Consider the following 19,560-nt stretch of genomic DNA (forward strand, 5'->3'; position numbering starts at 1 on the left):
GATCTCATTGAATGGCGGAGCAGGCTAGAGGGGCCGAATGGCCTACTCCTAATTCTTATGTTAAGCCCCTTAAGAATTCTATAAGTTTCAATGAAATATCCTTCCTACAATATATGGGTAAACGTGTACAGATTCGGGAGATTAAAAATAACTTTTTTGTTTTTGAAAGGATAAGAAGAAGAAATATGAGCCACCTGTCCCAACTCGAGTGGGGAAGAAGAAGAAGAAAACAAAAGGACCAGATGCTGCCAGCAAGTTGCCCTTGGGTAAGGCTTCCTACACCAGCCTCTTCACCACCAGAGCTGCTCATTGCATTGCCCTGTTACCAGAGTGTGGGAGCAGGAAAGGCATTGGCTCCCGCTTCTGCTTTAGGTGAATTAACCGCAAATAAAGCTTCCTCGGAGTGTCCCATTCATCCCTGAGCCGAGATGCCACTGCAAGCGCTCGGGGATGTCTGCCTGCATTATTTGACCTCGAGCTGGTTGTATTTCACAAATGACATTCCCACAATCCCAGTTCTGTAGGGTAATCAATCGTCGCACCTCTCAATAACATTCCACATCCCTTTCAAGATCCAATATTTTGCCCACCTCTTTTTTGTCCACAGAAGAGTTAAGTAATATAACGTTAACTATCCTTGGATGAAGCTCTGCTCTGCGTAATATCTGGTGCCTTTACGAAGGCAGAATTTCTTCTAATTACGCCAATTTATTACTCCTGCCCGTCACCACTTTTAAAACCTTGGTTCATATTCTATCTCTGACTTTTACAAGCATAATATTTTAATTATAAAATGCAGTGTTCATGTAAAAATATATCTGAATTTTGTTGTCATCACATAACATATTTCTTGGCTAGCTCTCCCATGCTTGGTCTAATTCACCTGGATTCGAACAGCAGCTACATATTATTGTCACACCTCGCCTTGATATCAGTCAGCTGAATCACAAGATTGTTTTACAGCTTTGAATTACTCCCAGACATGGTTTAATTTAGTCCCTTTGACTTCACTTTTGGTTGTAATTTAATCCAGTTACTTTGTACATTTTGTTTGCTGTTTCGAGTTTCCCCACTGGCGCTCATATCTTCAGTCACCACCAGCAATTCCAGTCTCTTGGTACTGAGGAGACAGAATTTCACACATCATCTTGTGTGGAGAGGTTAGTTCCCCAATGGGCAATCCCTTAAAACGACTCAGTCATATCATAGACAGTCCCTCGGAATCGAGGAAGACTTGCTTCCACTCTTAGCATGAGTTCAATACGGTGGCTATACAGTCCAACATGGGAATTACAGTCTCTGTCACAGGTGGGACAGACAGTGGTTGAAGGAAAGGGTGGGTGGGGAGCCTGGTTTGCAGCACGCTCCTTCCGCTGCCTGCGCTTGATTTCTGCATGCTCTCGGCGACGAGACTCGAGGTGCTCAGCGCCCTCCCGGATGCACTCCCTCCACTTAGGGCGGTCTTTGACCAGGGACTCCCAGGTGTCAGTGGGGATGTTGCACTTTATCAGGGAGGCTTTGAGGGTGTCCTTGTAACGTTTCCTCTGCCCACCTTTGGCTCGTTTGCCGTGAAGGAGTTCCGAGTAGAGCGCTTGCTTTGGGAATCTCGTGTCTGGCATGCAAACTATGTGGCCTGCCCAGCGGAGCTGATCGAGTGTGGTCAGTGCTTCAGTGCTGGGGATGTTGGCCTGGTCAAGGACGCTAATGTTGGTGCGTCTGTCCTCCCAGGAGATTTGTAGGATCTCGCCTCAGTAAAGCACTGTCAACAACTGTGAAAGTCTCTGTGTAAGTCTGCTCTGAGAGTAATTCATCTCTTTCCTTCAATTGTGACAGTGACCCCTCACACACAGTGCAGACTGAAGTTGCTGAAACTGGAGAGGATAAAAGATTATCTCTTGATGGAAGAAGAATTCATCAGAAATCAGGAACAAATGAAACCACTTGAAGAAAAACAAGAGGTTTGTTCGGGAAAGATACAAGAATATAAGAAATAGGAGCAGGAGTAGGCCATTCAGCCCTGCTCCGCCATTCAATTCGATCATGGCTGATCTTCTACTTCAAATCCACCGTCCCGCCCGATCCACTATATCCCTTAGTATCCAAAAATTTATCAATATCTGTCTTGAATATACTCAACGACAAGCATGAACAGCCTTCAGAGGTAGATAATTTCAAAGATTCACCACCTTCTGAGTGAAGAAATTTCTCCTCATCTCAGTCCTAAATGGCCGGCCCCTTATTCTGAGACTGTGACCCCTGGTTCCAGACACCCCAGCCAGAGGAAACATCCTCCCTGCATCTACCTAGTCAAGCCCCTTAAGAATTTTGTGTCTCAATGAGATCTCCTCTCATTCTCCTAAACGCTAGAGAATATAGGCCTAGTCTACTCAATCTCTCCTCGCCCCATCCCAGGAATCAGGCTGGTGAACCTTTATTGCACTCCCTCTAAGACAAGTATATCCTTCCTTGGGTCAGGAGACCAAAAGTGTACACTGTATATAGTGACCAAAAATGAAAAAACCTTTTTGCAAAGAGCAAAGGTGCCTTGCAAATTTCAGAGTAATCAGCCCCTCACTCCCCTCTCCATTACCCCCCACCCCTCGAACCTTGCATAACCAGAGGCCATTTAACCTAGTTGAGGTGTTCTCTCTTACACTGATTTCTAAGTTGTTGGATTCGAGGGCGCAAATTCCACTTGGCAGAGCCCATCAGAACATTTGACGTACCCTACACATCCTGCTTATTTAAAAATAAGGATGTGGCGCGAGTATGTAAACTTTGCCAATCAGAATTCCCATCCTTTGATCCGCAGAGCGTCGCGGCTGTCAGAACCTGATCTCGTAAAACCGATGGTCTATCACGTTGCCGCTCCACTGCACTCCCCTGTCAGTTGTACCATTGCCAGTTCCACACTGAAGCTGCCCTTTACTCTTCCACAGCAGAGTGCCATCATCCCAGCCCCAGAACAGCACTCTCGACTGCACTAGCCACTCTGCCAATTGGGTGGGGAAGTTCATGCACTCCGCTAAGTATTAACTGCTCATTCTAAACTGTGTCCGTGACTGTCGGGTGCCATGCATTGGCTGCCTGCATTCTGCCATGCGAGTCCTCCATGCTCTATGCTTTGTCCCTGGCCAAAGACTGCCCTAAGTCGAGGAAGAGCATCCGAGAGGGCGCTGAGCACCTCAAGTATCGTCGCCGAGAGCATGCAGAAACCAAGTGCAGGCAGCGGAAAGAGCGAGCTGCAAACCTGTCCCACCCACCCTTTCCTTCAACCACTGTCTGTCCCACCTGTGACAGAGACTGTAATTCCTTTATTGGACTGTTCCGTCACCTGGGAACTCACTTTTAGAGTGGAAGCAAGTCTTCCTCGATTTCGAGGGTCTGCCTATGATGATGTTTGATAATGCAGGGAGCTGATGAATCCATGTTATCGTCTTGTGTTGCCCAAACGTTTTAATAAAATTCTGTCTTTATTTTCACTCAGCCCACCACCCAAATCTTGGGTTTTCTTCAGGTCCCTCCACGATACTTGTCACGGCCAACACAGGGACTCAAATCCTGCAGCATTTCAACAGCATTTTGCCTGCGGCGATATTTTAACAGTTTCCAATCAACTGTTGAGACTTAGTTCAGTGTTGTGTGTGTGGGGAGTGGGGTGGTGGTGGTGGGGGGGGGGGGCTGATTTGTAATGCACCTGGGCTGCCCAGTGCTGTTTGCAATGGGTGCTGAAGTGGAGTCTCCAAACCCTGTCTAGTGCCCCTCCCTCCCTCCCTACATCCAGCCCACACTAGAAAAGCCTCCTGATGCTGGGGGCAGCCAGCAGCCCTACACTGACTACCGGGACACGAAATTCCAGCCCTGGCGCTCCTAACGCCCTGGTGCATTTGGATTTCCAGAAGGCATTCAATAAGGTGCCACATAAAAGGTTACTACACAAGATAAAAGTGCACGGGGTTAGGGGGAATATATTAGCATGGATAGAGGATTGGTTAACTAACAGAGAGTCGGGATAAATGGGTCATTTTCCAGTTGGCAAACAGTAACTAGTGGGTTGCCGCAGGGATCAGTGCTGGCGCATCAACTATTTACAATCTACATTAATGACTTGGATGAAGGGACCGAGCATAATGTCACCAAGTTTGCTGATGATACAAAGATGGGTGGGAAAGCAAATTGTGAGGAGGACACAACATCTACAGAGGGATATAGACAGGCTAGGTGAGTGGACAAAAATCTGGCAGATGGAGTATAATGTGGGAAAGTATGAGGTTATCCATTTTGGCAGAAAAAATAGAAAAGCAAATTACAATTTAAATTGAGAAAAATTGCACAGTGCTGCAGTACAAAGGGACCTGGGGATCCTTGTGCATGATACACAAAAAGTTAGTATGCAGGTACAGCAAGTAATCAGGAAGGCAAATGGCATGTTGGCGTTTATTGCAAGGGGATAGAGTATAAAAGCAGAGAAGTCCTGCTACAACTGTACAGGGTATTGGTGAGGCCACACCTGGAGTACTGCGTACAGTTTTGGTCTCTGTATTTAAGGAACGATATACTTGCATTGGAGGTTGTTCAGAGAAGTTTCACTAGGTTGATTCCGGAGATGAGGGGGTTGACTTATGAAAATAGGTTGAGCAGGTTGGGCCTCTACACATTGGAGTTCAGAAGAATGAAAGGTGATCTTATTGAAACATGAAATAATGAGGGGGCTTGACAAGGTGGATGCAGAGAGAATATTTCCACTCATAGGGGAAGTTAAAGCTAGAGGACATAGTCTCAGAATAAGGGGTCGCCCATTTAAAACTGAGATGAGGAGGAATTTCTTCTCTCTGAGGGTTGTAAGTCTGTGGAATTCTCTGCCCCAGAGAGCTGTGGAGGCTGGGTCTTTGAATATATTTAAAGTGGAAATCGACAGATTTTTGAGCGATAAGGGAGTAAAGGGTTGTGGGGAGCGGGCAGGGAAGTGGAGCTGAGTCCATGATCAGATCAGCCATGATCTTATTAAATGGCCTACTCCTGCTCCTATTTCTTATGTTCTAACCCACCACGAGTGACATGCGCGCAGCACCGACACGTCATTTACGGGGAAGCTGGATAAACATACGAGGGAAAAAGAAATAGAAGGATATGTTGATGGGGTGGAATGAAGTAGTCATGGGAGGGGGAGACTCGTGTGGGGCATAAACATCCGCACAGACCACTTGGACCGAATGGCCTGTTACTGTGCTGTAAATTCTATGTAGTTACATATCATTTGCATGTAGTGATGTGGCAAAGACAGTTAGCTCAGCACTGCCCTGACACAGAGCACCAAAACAGCACTGCACCAGTGGTGCTGCTACTCTCAACCCATCTCGGTCTTGTTCAATTTAATCAGATTTTAAATCTGGAAATAAAAAGCGGGTGGATCAAAATCTGGAAAGTGACCGTGAAACTGTCGGATTGTCGTAAAAACCCGACTGGCTCACTAATGTCCTTTGGGGAAGAACACCTGCCGTCCTTACCCGGTCTGGGCCTAGATGTGACTCCAGACCCACAGTAATGTGGTTCACTCTTTAACTTCCCTCTGAAGTGGCCTAGTAAGCCACTCTCTTGTATCAAACCGCTACCAGTGGTTTAAGAAGATCACCCACCACCACATCAGGGACGGGGAATAAATGCCAGTGATGCTCACATAAAGAAGAAACAACTTGTTGACTCTCCCTTTGACCTAACAGGAGGAGAGGTCTAAAGTGGATGACCTGAGAGGGACACCAATGTCTGTGGGTACTTTGGAGGAAATCATAGACGACAACCACGCCATTGTGTCGACGTCTGTTGGCTCCGAGCATTACGTCAGCATCTTGTCATTCGTGGATAAAGATCTGCTTGAGCCCGGCTGCTCCGTCCTACTCAACCATAAGGTAAAGAGAGGTTACAGCGTTTTAAACGTGTGCCGAGCTCGGCCTTTCATTTTGATGCTGGATGCGCCCTTGGTATTTGTGCAGATGTTATAATGGGTCAGGGCGGGATGGGAAATAGCAAAGACAGAAAGCGATCAGTTTGGGATTTACTTTGTTTTTTTTTAATTGCGATTATATAAATACAAGTCTTACATAATGGAAAAGTGTCAAGCAAGCCTTTGTATTGATTGTTATCTGAAAGCTGCTTAATCTCTGAAAACCAGGGCGAGAGGACCTGAAGGAGGGAAGGAGGGAGAGGGTCAGTATAAGTGTGTGTGTGTGTGGCCCATGCAGGAGAGCCTGGTTCACCCTTTAAAATGAAGTTTGGGACCTAGCTTCAGTCACCTGAGAACTCATGTTAGTGCGGAAGCAAGTCATCCTCAACTCAGGGGAACTGCCTTTCTTTCTTCTCCTGTGAATCACGCTTAACTTGTTTTGACCTAATTACAGAGCTGCCGATTGATTTTTGTGCATAATTTTTTTGCCTTCAGATGCCACCTTCTCCCCACCCCCCCACGAGCTCAGACCACGTCAGACCCTGACGCTCCTGAAATGTCTTAAATAGCTTGTAAACACAAAATAACACGTTTTGTTTGCCCTTCGCATCAGGTCCACGCTGTGATAGGGGTGCTGACCGATGACACGGATCCGCTGGTGACTGTTATGAAAGTGGAGAAGGCTCCGCAGGAGACGTACGCTGACATCGGCGGCCTGGACAGTCAGATCCAGGAAATCAAGGTCAGAGCTGCTTTTTCTTCAATAAAAATCAAATTCAAAATTCAGTGACTCCCTTCAATTCAAGAATGTCTTCGTGTTCTGGGATAAAACTCCAAACACTTAGTGCGGCTGGTTGGGCCACGAGGACTGTTGGGCCATGAAGGGAATTCTTGGAGGCCTGATAATGTATTAAATAACGAAGGGGAGAGTTTCTGCCAGTGGTGTTGCTTACACGAGTCGGAGGCCACTGTATGTTATAGCACTGGGCTTGTATCAGCAATGTGTAATGGGCAACGTGTTACAGGAATTAAATGTGACACTTTAGCAACTCTGTGCTAGATACTTAATATATCACTAGTCGATCTCTCGTGTTGCACGAGGAGTCCAGACCAAGTGTAGTGGTGAATCTGGTTTGTCGCACGCTCCTTTTGCTGCCTGTGCTTGTTTTCTGCATGAAGTGGGGTTGACTAGACCAGGTCAGTCCCCATTTTAAAATCATGTATTCTGTCCTTAATTTTGCATAGTACTTGGGATTTCAGATTATTCATACTTAAATAACAAGACTTATTGACAATTTGGGAAGTAGAGTTGGTTGGAGCAAAGGAGTTTTTCGGTTGGTGCAGGCTGAGGAGTTGGCAACTATGAGGTGTTACAGTGCCACCATAGCAATGGGGTGTAATTATCTGGCCAAAGACCACCCTAAGTGAGGAAGAGCATCCAGGAGGACGCTGAGCACCTTGAGTCTCGTCGCCGAGAACATGCAGAAAATAAGCGCAGGCAGCGGAAGGAGCGTGCGGCAAACAATACTCTTTCCCCCCACCCCCACCCCCACCCTTTCTTTCAATGGCTGTCTGTCCCGCCTGTGGCAGAGACTGTCATTCCCGTATTGGACTGTAAAGTCACCTAAGAACTCACTCTTAGAGTGGAAGCAAGTCTTCCTCAATTTCGAGGGACTGCCTATGATGTAATTACAACGTGACCGGTTTACATAGACAGTTTCAATTATAAAGGTGAATATATGGATTTATAATTGGAATCTGAAACGGGCCATTCTGCCCAACTGGTCCTCACGAGCTTCCTCCCTTCTCCCTCTCTGTCTCCCCTGCTTCAGCCACCCCACGTGGCAGCGAGTTCCACATTCTCACCACGCTCTGTGTAAAGAAATTCCTCCCAACTATGTTGTACATACCTCCCTGTTCTGGACTCACCCACACATGGAGACAGTTTCTCCACATCCAACCTATAAAACCGCTGTTATAATTTACAAGACCTTCAACAGGCCTCTCCTCTTCGCTCAATCTTTCTTGATTGTTGTAACCTCTCAGTTCTGGTAACATCTTTGTAAATCTCCTCTGCATTTATTTTCTTCAGTGCTTTAATGTCCTCCTTGTAGTATGGAGCCCAGAACCACATACAATACTTGTACGGTCTAAGTTGACACACACGTGTGACAAAAATGTGACAGCAGGAATTTAATATTTATAGAGGAGGTGGAAGATTTTTTAATATAGATATAGCTAGATATGCATGTGTGTATAAATAGATATATTCCTCCATATTTAAAAAAAAAAATGTCCTGTGTGCCTTGTAGGAATCTGTGGAACTTCCGCTCACCCATCCTGAATATTATGAAGAAATGGGAATTAAACCTCCTAAAGGAGTCATTCTGTACGGCGCACCTGGTACAGGTAAATTATATCTGTAAATTATCAGCGTTAACTTATTCTTAATTATATTTTTAAACCCTTTCTATCTATTCAGCGCCAGCGGAATAGAAGGGGCTGCTAAAATATAAATGTTCTTGTGTTTCTGCCACGGTCAGTGTACCCCAGTTGAGGGGTCACAATGCCTTTTCACGTCCAGCTATCAGTTCCAGCGCACTTTGTGGATATAATTTAAGAACATACGAATGAGGAGCAGGAGTAGGCCGCACTGTCCCTCGAGTTTCCTCTGCCATTCAACAAGATAATGGCTGATCTTCGACCTCAACTCCACTTTCCCGCCCAATCACCATATCCCTTGATTCTCCTAGAGTCTAAAAATCTGTCTATCTCAGCCTTGAATATACTCAAAGACTCAACCTCCACAGTCCTCTGGGGCAGAGAATTCCAAAGATTCACAACCCTCTGAGTGAAGAAATTCCTCCTCATCGAAGTCCTAAATAGCCGACCTCTTATCCTGAGACTGTGGCCCCTAGTTATAGACTCTCCATCCAGATGTTGGGGAAGTCCAGAACCAGAGGTCACAGTCTAAGGATAAGGCATAAGCCATTTAGGACCAAGATGAGGAGAGGCTTCTTCACTCGAAAGTTGTTAACCTGTGGAATTCTCTACCGCAGAGAGTTGTTGATGCCAGTTCGTTGGATATATTCAAGAGGGAGTTAGATATGGCCCTTACGGCTAAAGGGATCAAGGGGTATGGAGAGAAAGGGGTACTGAGGTGAATGATCAGCCATGATCTTACTAAATGGTGATGTAGGCTCGAATGGCCTACTCCTGCACCTATTTTCTATGTTTCTATGTAAACACCCTCTTAGGATCTATCCTATTTATCCCCCTGAGAATCTTGTATGTTTCAATGAGATCACCTCTCATTCTTCTAAACTCCAGAGCGTATAGGCCCATTCTACTCGATCCTTCCTCATAAGACGACACTTTCATCCCAGGAATCGATCTAGCAAACCTTTGTTGTACCACCTCTAAGGCAAGTATGTCCTTCCTTAGATAAGGAGAGCAAACCTGTGCACAGTGCTCCAGCTGTGATCTCACCAAGGCCCTGTAGCAAGATCGGGGATTGTGCCCGGAATTTCACACCAGGTTTCTGCCGGAAGGTTATGATCCGGTCTGAAAACTACGCACAGCTGCCAAGGTACATTTTGTTCTGCTCGACCCATAGAGTTAGCTGTATGGGCACCAGAGCAAGTGCTGTGCCAGCACCTGGAACTGGGCACGGTCGCACACTGATACCACCATGTCCACTGAGATTGTGTCTTTACCCCAGGGACCAGTTGACTTGCACGAGAAGGGGAGTAACAAGGCGACACTCTACTGCGCGGAGGTACGTGTCGGGTACAGTGCACGCCCGCAAAGTGGTCTCTCCACGTTGGAAAAAATCGGCGTGTCACTGGGGATACGTTGGTTCGATCACCTAAGGGGAATGGAAAGAAATTTTCCTGATTTCTTTTTTTAATTCCCTAATTTTTTTTTTTTGCTCTCCCAGGAGCTGACATGGTTCCTGGTGGGGTGGGGAGTGTATGTATTATGATGCACAAGACATCCCAACTGTACCCTTTCCTGTCCATCATTTTTCTTATGTTCGTACATGAGCGAGGGTTTAGTGAATCTCACTCATTCCACAGTTCCTCCTGTGCTGTAACTATTCAATGATTCTAATTGTACCAATATTGCAGATTCAATCCTGGAGATTGTTTTTTCTTCTAATTTGCCCGTCTCTTGCTGAAGAACAGAGCGATAGTCTTGGCCTCACCTGGAGTACTGTGCACACATCCAGTCATTGTATAATCCAGGCATTGTTGAGGCTGCAGTACAGGGGTTAGGTGCCTGTGTACTGATGAGAGGCTGTAGAAGCTGGGACTGTTTACACCGGAGAAGGCTTGGCGGTGATTTTGTCGAAGTATTCGCACTCCTGAAGGGTATAGACAAAATGAACTTCAAGCCAAGTTCAGATTCTACAACATCAGGCCGTAGTCTCAAATGAGGGGGGAGCTGTTGAAAGGACAGTTAACTACGTTATGCAGAGGGTGATGAATGTATGGGATGGACTACCTTGGGAATTGGATAAATACTTGAAGGCAAAAGATTTACAGGGCTTGGGGGAAAGAGAGGGGTGGGACTAATTGGATCGCTCTTTCAAAGAGCCAGCACAGGCACGTTGGGCCAAATGGCCTCCTGCGCTGGATCATTCTATGATCAGTGGTGGTTGATATATATAAACATATTCTAGAGAGTGAATAAGAAATTGGAAAAAAAACTGAGGGGTGTGGCGTATCTTGGACACGGCGGCTGCCGGAGAGATTGAAATGGGCTTCTCCAGTACATTTCTATGTTCCGACATGCAGTTCTTCCAGGTGCCTCCAGTAGATTACCCAAGTGACCATACTTCATGTGTGAGCCCACACAGTGAGTATGCACTTGTCAGGAGCAAGAACACTGGCTGTTTCTCCCTCACCAACCCAACGATATCGATGGCAATTGCAGGACAAAGCAGCCCGCTTGATTGGCACCACAACCACCATCTTAAACATTCACCAGCGCACCGTGGCTGCAGTGTGTACCATCCACAAGGTGCGCTGCAGCAACTCACCAAGGCTTCTCTGACAGCACCTCCCAAAGCCGCGACCTCTAACACCGAGAAGGACAAGGGCAGCAGGCGCATGGGAACACCATCACCTCCAAGTTCCCCTCCCAAGTCAGACACCAACCTGACTTGGAATTATATCGCCATTCCTTCATCATCGCTGGGTCAAAATCCTGGAATTCCCTCCCTCACAGCACTGTGGGAGCACCTTCACCACATGGACTGCAGCAGTTCAAGAAGACGGGAACGTAGGGAATGGGCAATAAATGCTGGCCTTGATAGTGACGCTCACATCCCATGAAAGAATAAAAAAGAGCTCCCACCACTGCTCCTAATCCGCAAAGATCAGCTCCCTCAGCACAGAGCAGAATAGAATCTGGCCCCCTCTACCCCGTGGTTCCGTTGCACACTGCCCTTGATAACTGAGACATCAGGGGAGTGTAAGGGATTTGTTTCCTTAAATAATTAAACAGCAAACCTTTGTGAATGATGAGTGTGGTTCTACAAATGGGTGGGAGAGCTTGTTTCTCTACTCAGTTACAGTCATGGGGTCACTTGTGCCTCGAGTGTGCATAGTGGAGTAAAATGAATGCCTTCAGTGTGTTAAATGTTTCAGACGTTGTCACTTTAATCTCCGTGCGATCGCACGGATTTAACACCGCCACTGCTGAATGGCTGCAGCAGATTCTATAACCGGCCCAACCTGTTGACGCCTGCCCTTTGTTTATCGCTGTGCAGGGAAGACTCTATTGGCCAAAGCAGTCGCAAACCAGACCTCGGCTACCTTCCTGCGAGTGGTTGGCTCGGAGCTTATCCAGAAGTACCTGGGAGACGGGCCCAAGCTTGTACGTGAGCTGTTCCGGGTTGCGGAAGAGCATGCTCCCTCCATCGTGTTCATTGACGAAATCGATGCTATCGGCACGAAAAGGTGAGCTGGATCACAAAGGCTCTTTGAGCGCAGTTAGACAGTGTTGTGTATGGGTTAAAGGGTTTTTCTGGAGTTCGGTATAGTTTCTATGTTCAAGTCATGGTGGATATTAGTTTGTGATCTCAATAGAAAGAAAGACTTGTATTTATGTCTGTCTCTTCACAACCTCAGGGCGTCCCAATGCACTTTACAGCCAATGAAGTACTTTTGAAGTGTAGTCACTGTCGTAATGTAGGAAAACGCAGCAGTCAATTTGTGCACAGCAAGCTCCCACAAACAGCAATGTTATTACTGACCAGAACATTACACAGGATATATGACACAGAAACAGGCCATTCGGCATAACCAGTCCATGTTGGCGTTTATGCTCCACACGAGCCTCCTCCTGTCTTTCATCATTTAAATCTATCAGCATAACCCTCTATTCCCTTCTCCCTAATGCTTGTCCAGCCTCCCCTGAAATGCATCTCTACTATTCGCTCCCTGTGGTAGCGAGTTCCACATTCTCATCACTCTCTGGATAAAAAACATTTCTTCTGAATTCCCTATTGTATTTCTTGGTGACTATCTGATTGATGGCCTCTAGTTATGCTCTTCCCCACAAGTGGAAACATTCTCTCTGTATCCACTCTATTGAAACCTTTCATAATTTTAAAGACCTCTATTAGGTCACCCCTCAGCCTTTTTTCAAGACAAAAGAGACTGTTTTATGTTTTAGTTGGTTGAGGGATAAATATTGGCCAGGACACTGGGCGAGATCTCCCCTGCTCGTCTTCAAAGTAGTGTGTGATCTTTTACGTCCATCTGAGAGAGCAGACGGGGCCTCGGTTGAATATCCCATCCAAAAGATGTGCCGCACTCCCTCAGTACTGCACTGGGCATGTCAGCCTGGAGTTTGTGCTCAGGTCTCTGGAGTTCGACTTGAAGCCACGATTTTCTGACCCACTGAGAGTGCTACCCACTTAGCCAAGCCTGTCCACATAGACATGCATAGATGGTTGCGCACATGTGACCAGCTATACACGTTGGCAGCAGCTTGTGATCCAACGGGAGGCTGGGTGGAGCTACATGGCGGATAGAGAACTCATTAATAACTCGTGATCATAGCAACGTATGAATTGCTAAATGAGAAAAGACCAAGGCCCACTTAGTTCACCTTCTACCATCCTGGTCGTCCCATGAGACAACGATAATGGAGTTGTTGACTAATCACAGCGATCAATCTACATCAATGAGTCTACAACAGACCCAGAATGAGGTGAGGAAAACCCTCAGTGGTGGAGAGAACATAAGAAATAGGAGCAGGAGTAGGCCATATGGCCCTGCTCCACTATTTAATACGATCATGGCTGATCAGATCATGGACTCAGGACCACTTCCCCGCCCGCTCCCCATAACCCCTTAGTTCCTTATCAGTTAAGAAGCTGTCTATCTCGGTCTTAAATTTATTCAATGACCCGGCTGCCACAGCTCTCTGAGGCAGCGAATTCCACAGATTTACAACCCTCAGAGAGAAGAAATTCCTCCTCATCTCGGTTTTAAACTTTGAGAGTTTTGGGAACCACAGGTCCAAAGTTACTTGTTCCTCCCGAGCTCACGACACTCCCCATGCGTCATGTCTCATCCTCGGTGCTTTCTGTGTCGGGTCAGTTCGAGCATAGATTGAGTGTTGAACCTTCCTGGTCCGAGTGGCTCAGTGCTACAATTCCTTGGTGCTTTCGGGCGGTTTCTCGCACTGGCCTCTCGGCCTACTGAGGGTTGGTGAGGATCCCCTGTACCTTGCTGCTGTGCTTGCGGCCGTTCTGATTGTTGAATCGCCTCTCGTTCTCAGGTACGACTCCAATTCCGGTGGTGAACGGGAAATCCAGCGTACAATGTTGGAGCTGCTTAACCAGCTGGATGGATTTGACTCTCGAGGAGATGTGAAAGTTATCATGGCCACCAACAGAATAGAAACACTCGACCCAGCTCTGATCAGACCAGGTGAGTTTACAGGCAGTCAGTACGTAGAAGCTGCTTGTTCATGAGTTAGATGGTGCAGCTGAAGATAAGGGATTTATTATTTTTAAATGCAACTAGATTTGGAATAATGGCCCAGAAATTGCGGTCGGAGGCTTCCCGCGGGCGGATGCCTCCGACCTGGAAAATTTCTACAAAAGTACCCGGTGGTCCGGGAGGAGCGTGGGATTCCGGTGGGGAGGCATTCTCTTCCCGCGCTGCGAAGCGCGCTCCCGTCCTCCAGGTTCCCACGCAGAAGGTGCAGTCATGTGTGACTGCTCAGCCAATCAGGTACAGTATTCCACAGCTTTCTCATTAATAGCAATGGGAGCTCCGTATCTACCAGTTCTCATTGCTATTAATGAGGGAAAAAATCAAACACACTAAACACCATAATAAAAAATAAAAAAAATTAATTGAAATTAAAGTTAATAAATGCCTTGGGTATATATTTTTCCGATTTTTTAAAAAAGTTTTGTAATTAGGGTTAAAAATAAACTTACCTTAGTGGGCAGGGTTTTTAAACAATAAAATGTGTTTTTCTTAATTTAATTTTATTATATTTTTGTATGTTTTAAAACTCTTACGCCTGTAAAAGTAGGCTGTGCGCCGGCTTTTATCAGGCACAAGAGTTTTGAGGACATTTGCTGGGCAAGATGTGGGTAAATCCCGCAATCTTGCGATCTGTCTTGTTCCAGCTTGGCAGATTGTAAAAGCCGGTTTTTAGCGCATGCGTATTTTGCGATGCCTTCCCGGGTCCGTACACGCCCCGCACAGACCCGGGGAGGCCGGGATTTCCAGGCCAATATTTTTTAAACTCCACGAGCGGGAAATCGTAGATGGAAAATGTGAGATCCGCAGCGGGAAAGACAATGCAGGTTTACATCTTGGGAGATTCCTCGGTAACGTGTCCTTTATTTCTTTCAGGACTTAGTGGGCCTTTAGTTTATTTCCAGTGTTTTATGGCGCATAGGCCAGGGACTGGATCAAAAACCTCAGAGCGAATACTTGGTTACTTATCCAAATGTTGCTCATTGAACCACGCATAGAGCAATGAGCGCCAGCCCTGATGAGTTATACTGCTGACTGCGCCCTACTCTGAGGGGACATCAGAGCTTTACCCCATGCGTGCTTACACCCAAACGCATTACTCTGTGCTAACTGGTAAATGTTTCCCGTTAGTGTGAAGTGTCACGCCAGCTGCCGTTAGACAGGAGTTTTGGATCCTGTTTTACTGAGGGAGTGCTGCATTGTCACAGGTGCTGTCTTGCAGACAGACATTGAACCAATCCGCTGGTCAAGCTGGTCAATGCAGATTGCGCAGCACTTTTCACAGTAGAGTCCAGAGCTCTCCTGTTGTCCTGAGCAATGTTTTTCCCCTCAACCCGTGCCATCGACAAATAAACATTGGGATGTTCTGCCACTGAATGTTGCCTGTATTTGCCTACATGACAATCGCTGCACACTAAAACTGGTTCACTGCCTGGAGAAAAGAAAAGAAAGTCTAGCATTTATATAGCGCCTTTCACGGCCTCAGGACGTCCCAAAGCACTTTACGGCCAATGAAGTACTTTTGAAGTATTGTAATATAGGAAATGCGGCTGCCAATCTGCACACAGCAAGCTCCCACAAACAGCAATGTGATAATGATCAGATAATCTGTTTTAGTGATGCTGATTGAGGGATAGATATTGGCCGGGGCACCGGGGAGAACTCCCCTGCTACTCTTCGAAATATTGCCATGGGATCTTTTACGTCCACCTGAGAGAGCAGACGGGGCCTCGGTTTAACATCTCATCCGAAAGACGGCACCTCCGACAGTGCAGCACTCCCTCAGCACTGCACTGGAGTGGCAGCCTAGATTTTTGTGCTCAGATCCCTGGAGTGGAACCTGAACCCACGACCTTCTGACTCCGAGGCGAGAGTGCCACCCACTGAGCCACGGTTGACTGTGCAGTTTGAGACGTTTGATGCCGTATAAATAAATCCTTTTTTGATCATTTCAGGCAGGATTGACCGTAAGATTGAATTTCCTCTCCCGGATGAGAAGACCAAGCGACGTATCTTCCAGATCCACACGAGCAGAATGACAGTAGCACAAGACGTGAGCCTGGATGAACTGATCCTGGCTAAAGATGATCTGTCTGGGGCAGATATTAAGGTGAATGGGATGTTTGTCTTTTGCACTTTGTGTTTCTCCTCCCCTCTCATGCTAGATTGATTCCTGGGATGAGAGGGCTGTCCTAGGAGGAGAGATTGAGTAGATTGGGCATATACTCTCTGGCGTTTAGAAGAATGAGAGGTGATCTCCTTGAAACATACATGATTCTGAGGGGCATTGAAAGGGCAGATGCTGAGAGGCTGTTTCCCCTGGCTGGAGAGTCTAGAACTAAGGGGGCATAGTCTCAGGATAAGGGGTCGGCCATTTAAGACAGAGATGAGGAAGAATTTCTTCAACATAAGAACATAAGAATTAGGAACAGGAGTCGGCCATCTAGCCCCTCGAGCCTGCTCCGCCATTCAATAAGATCATGGCTGATCTGGCCGTGGACTCAGCTCCACTTACCCGCCCGCTCCCCATAACCCTTAATTCCCTTATTGGTTAAAAATCTATCTATCTGTGACTTGAATACATTCAATGAACTAGCCTCAACTGCTTCCTTGGGCAAAGAATTCCAGAGATTCACAACCCTCTGGGAGAAGAAATTCCTTCTCAACTCGGTTTTAAATTGGCTCCCCCGTATTTTAAGGCTGTGCCCCCTAGTTCTAGTCTCCCGACCAGTGGAAACAACCTCTCTGCCTCTATCTTGTCTATCCCTTTCATTATTTTAAATGTTTCGATAAGATCACCCCTCATCCTTCTGAACTCCAACAAGTAAAGACCCAGTCTACTCAATCTATCATCATAAGGTAACCCCCTCATCTCCGGAATCAGCCTCGTGAATCGTCTCTGTACCCCCTCCAAAGCTAGTATATCCTTCCTTAAGTAAGGTGACCAAAACTGCACGCAGTACTCCAGGTGCGGCCTCACCAATACCCTATACAGTTGCAGCAGGACCTCCCTGCTTTTGTACTCCATCCCTTTCGCAATGAAGGCCAACATTCCATTCGCCTTCCTGATTACCTGCTGCACCTGCAAACTAACTTTTTGGGATTCATGCACAAGGACCCCCAGGTCCCTCTGCACCTCAGCATGTTGTAATTTCTCCCCATTCAAATAATATTCCCTTTTACTGTTTTTTTTCCCCCAAGGTGGATGACCTCACACTTTCCGACATTGTATTCCATCTGCCAAACCTTAGCCCATTCGCTTAACCTATCTAAATATCTTTGCAGCCTTTCTGTGTCCTCTACACAACCCGCTTTCCCACTAATCTTTGTGTCATCTGCAAATTTTGTTACACTACACTCTGTCCCCTCTTCCAGGTCATCTATGTATATTGTAAACAGTTGTGGTCCCAGCACCGATCCCTATGACACACCACTAACCACCGATTTCCAACCCGAAAAGGACCCATTTATCCCGACTCTCTGCTTTCTGTTAGCCAGCCAATTCTCTATCCATGCTAATACATTTCCTCTGACTCCGTGTACCTTTATCTTCTGCAGTAACCTTTTATGTGGCACCTTATCGAATGCCTTTTGAAAATCTAAATACACCACATCCATCGGTACACCTCTCTCCGCCATTCTCGTTATATCCTCAAAGAATTCCAGTAAATTAGTTAAACATGATTTCCCCTTCATGAATTCACTCAAGGGGTGGTGAATCTTTGGAATTCTCTGCCTGCGAGGGCTGTGGAGACTCAGTCACTGAGTAAATTCAAGACCGAGATCGCTAGATTTTTGGACACAGAGAATCAAGGGATCAGGCGGGAAAGTGGAATTGAGGTCGAAGATCAGCCAGGATCTTATTGAATGGCGCAGGCTCGAGCGGTCGAATGGCCTACTCCTGCTCTGCAGGTGCCTGTCCCTCTTGCTGTGCATGTTCCACGGGAGCTGACCACTCTCCGGTACCTCTCCCAATTGTGAGCCTGACCAGCGAGCGTCAACAGGCTGTTTAATTGTGGAGAATACCCATCCTCTCGCATGTCCTTCCCATCAGATGTCACTGGATAGCAGCAGGAGTGGGAAACCTGGCTGGTTTACATGCTACAGTGTGTGTTTGGCTCAGTTGGTAGCACTCTTGCCTCTGAATCAGAAGGTCCATGCCCCACTCCCAACACTGAGCACCTGATCCAAGTTGGCACGAAGGAGGGTTGCACTGTCGGCGGTGCCGTATCGGATCAGATGTTAACCTGAGGCCCTGCCCGCATGTTCGGAGCACGTTAAAAATCCCATGCCACTATTGGCAGAATGTCGGGAGATCTCCCAATTCTCCTGGACAACATTCCTTCCTCAACCAACACCACCAAATGCAGATTAACTGATCGTGCATCTAATTGCTGCTGGTGGGATCTTGCTGTGTTGAAAGTAGCTGCTGTGTTTGCCTGTGTAGCAAGTCACTACACTTCACAGTCATTCATTGTATGTGAAGCACTTTGCGATGTTTCCCAGAGACCTGATCGGGATATCTAGACATGCAAGTTGTCTAAATGTGTCTTGTTTGGCTGCTAAATGCCATTAGAAATTTGTCAGGAAGTGTACTTTGTTAATGAGTTAACCGTATCGGAGCTTATATGGTGATAGATTTAACACCGGAACGTTGAGATTGAATGCAAGCTTATACCTATCCGGAAAGGATGAGAAGTGACCTAATAGAGGTCTAAAATTATGAACGGTTTATGATAGACACAGAGAGCGAGCTTCCACTTGAGGGAAAGAGCATAACTAGAGGCCATCAATATAAGACAAAGTCACCAAGAAATCCAATAGGAATTCAGAAGAAACTTCTTTACCCAGAGAATGAGGAACTCAGGGAGTGGTTGAAGCGAATAGTATAGATGCATTTAAGGGGAGACTAGATGAGCATGTGAGGGAGAAGGGAATAAAGGGTTATTCTGACACAGTTAGATGAGGAAAGACAGGAGGAGGCTTAAGTGGACCATAAACGCCAGTGTGGACTGGTTGGGCAGTATATCCTATGTAATCCTGTGTCCTGTATTCCTGTTGCAGGCTATCTGTACAGAAGCTGGTTTGATGGCCCTGCGTGAGCGAAGGATGAAGATCACCAACGAAGACTTCAAGAAGTCGAAAGAAAACGTCTTGTACAAGAAACAGGAGGGCACGCCCGAAGGATTGTACCTTTAACCCTTGGCAGGATTCATTGCATAAACCTTCCTTCTGCTAGAGAAATTCTCCGAGGCTCTCCAGCTGTGGGAGTTTGAGGCCGGAGATTTTGATACGCAATGTTTGTTTGCGCAGCTTGTGTTGTCCACCTGGATTCTTTGTAAGTCACATCTTCATGAATAAAGTATTACCACTACTTGTTGTGAAATGACCCATGGTGGTTCCTATTGGCTTCTACAATGCTGAAACGTTGGTGGTCTATTTAAGCTGCTCGGCTTATCTTTACATAAAGTGGGAGATTCTTCAAATCCCTCCCTCTTGGGGGCAACTTGTCCTTTCACCTCTGAACCCTGGGTGTGAACCCAGCCCAGAGTCAATGGTGCTATGGGCGCCTCCAAACTCTTAGCTGCAAGTGATACCTGTACA

General features: G+C 46.6%; 1 protein-coding gene across 1 annotated transcript in view; it reads left to right on the forward strand.

Annotated features, from left to right (window-relative positions):
- The window catches only part of LOC139263492 (26S proteasome regulatory subunit 4), a 29,112-nt gene extending 9,782 nt beyond the window's left edge, over positions 1-19,330 (forward strand). Inside the window, exons 3-11 of the mRNA XM_070879653.1 lie at positions 170-266; positions 1,834-1,958; positions 5,721-5,906; positions 6,555-6,683; positions 8,254-8,350; positions 11,718-11,907; positions 13,739-13,890; positions 15,912-16,066; positions 19,021-19,330. Of these exons, the coding sequence (XP_070735754.1) occupies positions 170-266; positions 1,834-1,958; positions 5,721-5,906; positions 6,555-6,683; positions 8,254-8,350; positions 11,718-11,907; positions 13,739-13,890; positions 15,912-16,066; positions 19,021-19,155 (1,266 nt within the window). The 3' untranslated portion in view covers positions 19,156-19,330. The remainder of the gene's footprint in view (positions 1-169; positions 267-1,833; positions 1,959-5,720; positions 5,907-6,554; positions 6,684-8,253; positions 8,351-11,717; positions 11,908-13,738; positions 13,891-15,911; positions 16,067-19,020) is intronic.
- Positions 19,331-19,560: the final 230 nt, after the last annotated feature.

The sequence above is a fragment of the Pristiophorus japonicus genome, chromosome 4, assembly GCF_044704955.1.
Source record: "Pristiophorus japonicus isolate sPriJap1 chromosome 4, sPriJap1.hap1, whole genome shotgun sequence".
NCBI classification, from domain to species: Eukaryota; Metazoa; Chordata; class Chondrichthyes; family Pristiophoridae; genus Pristiophorus; species Pristiophorus japonicus.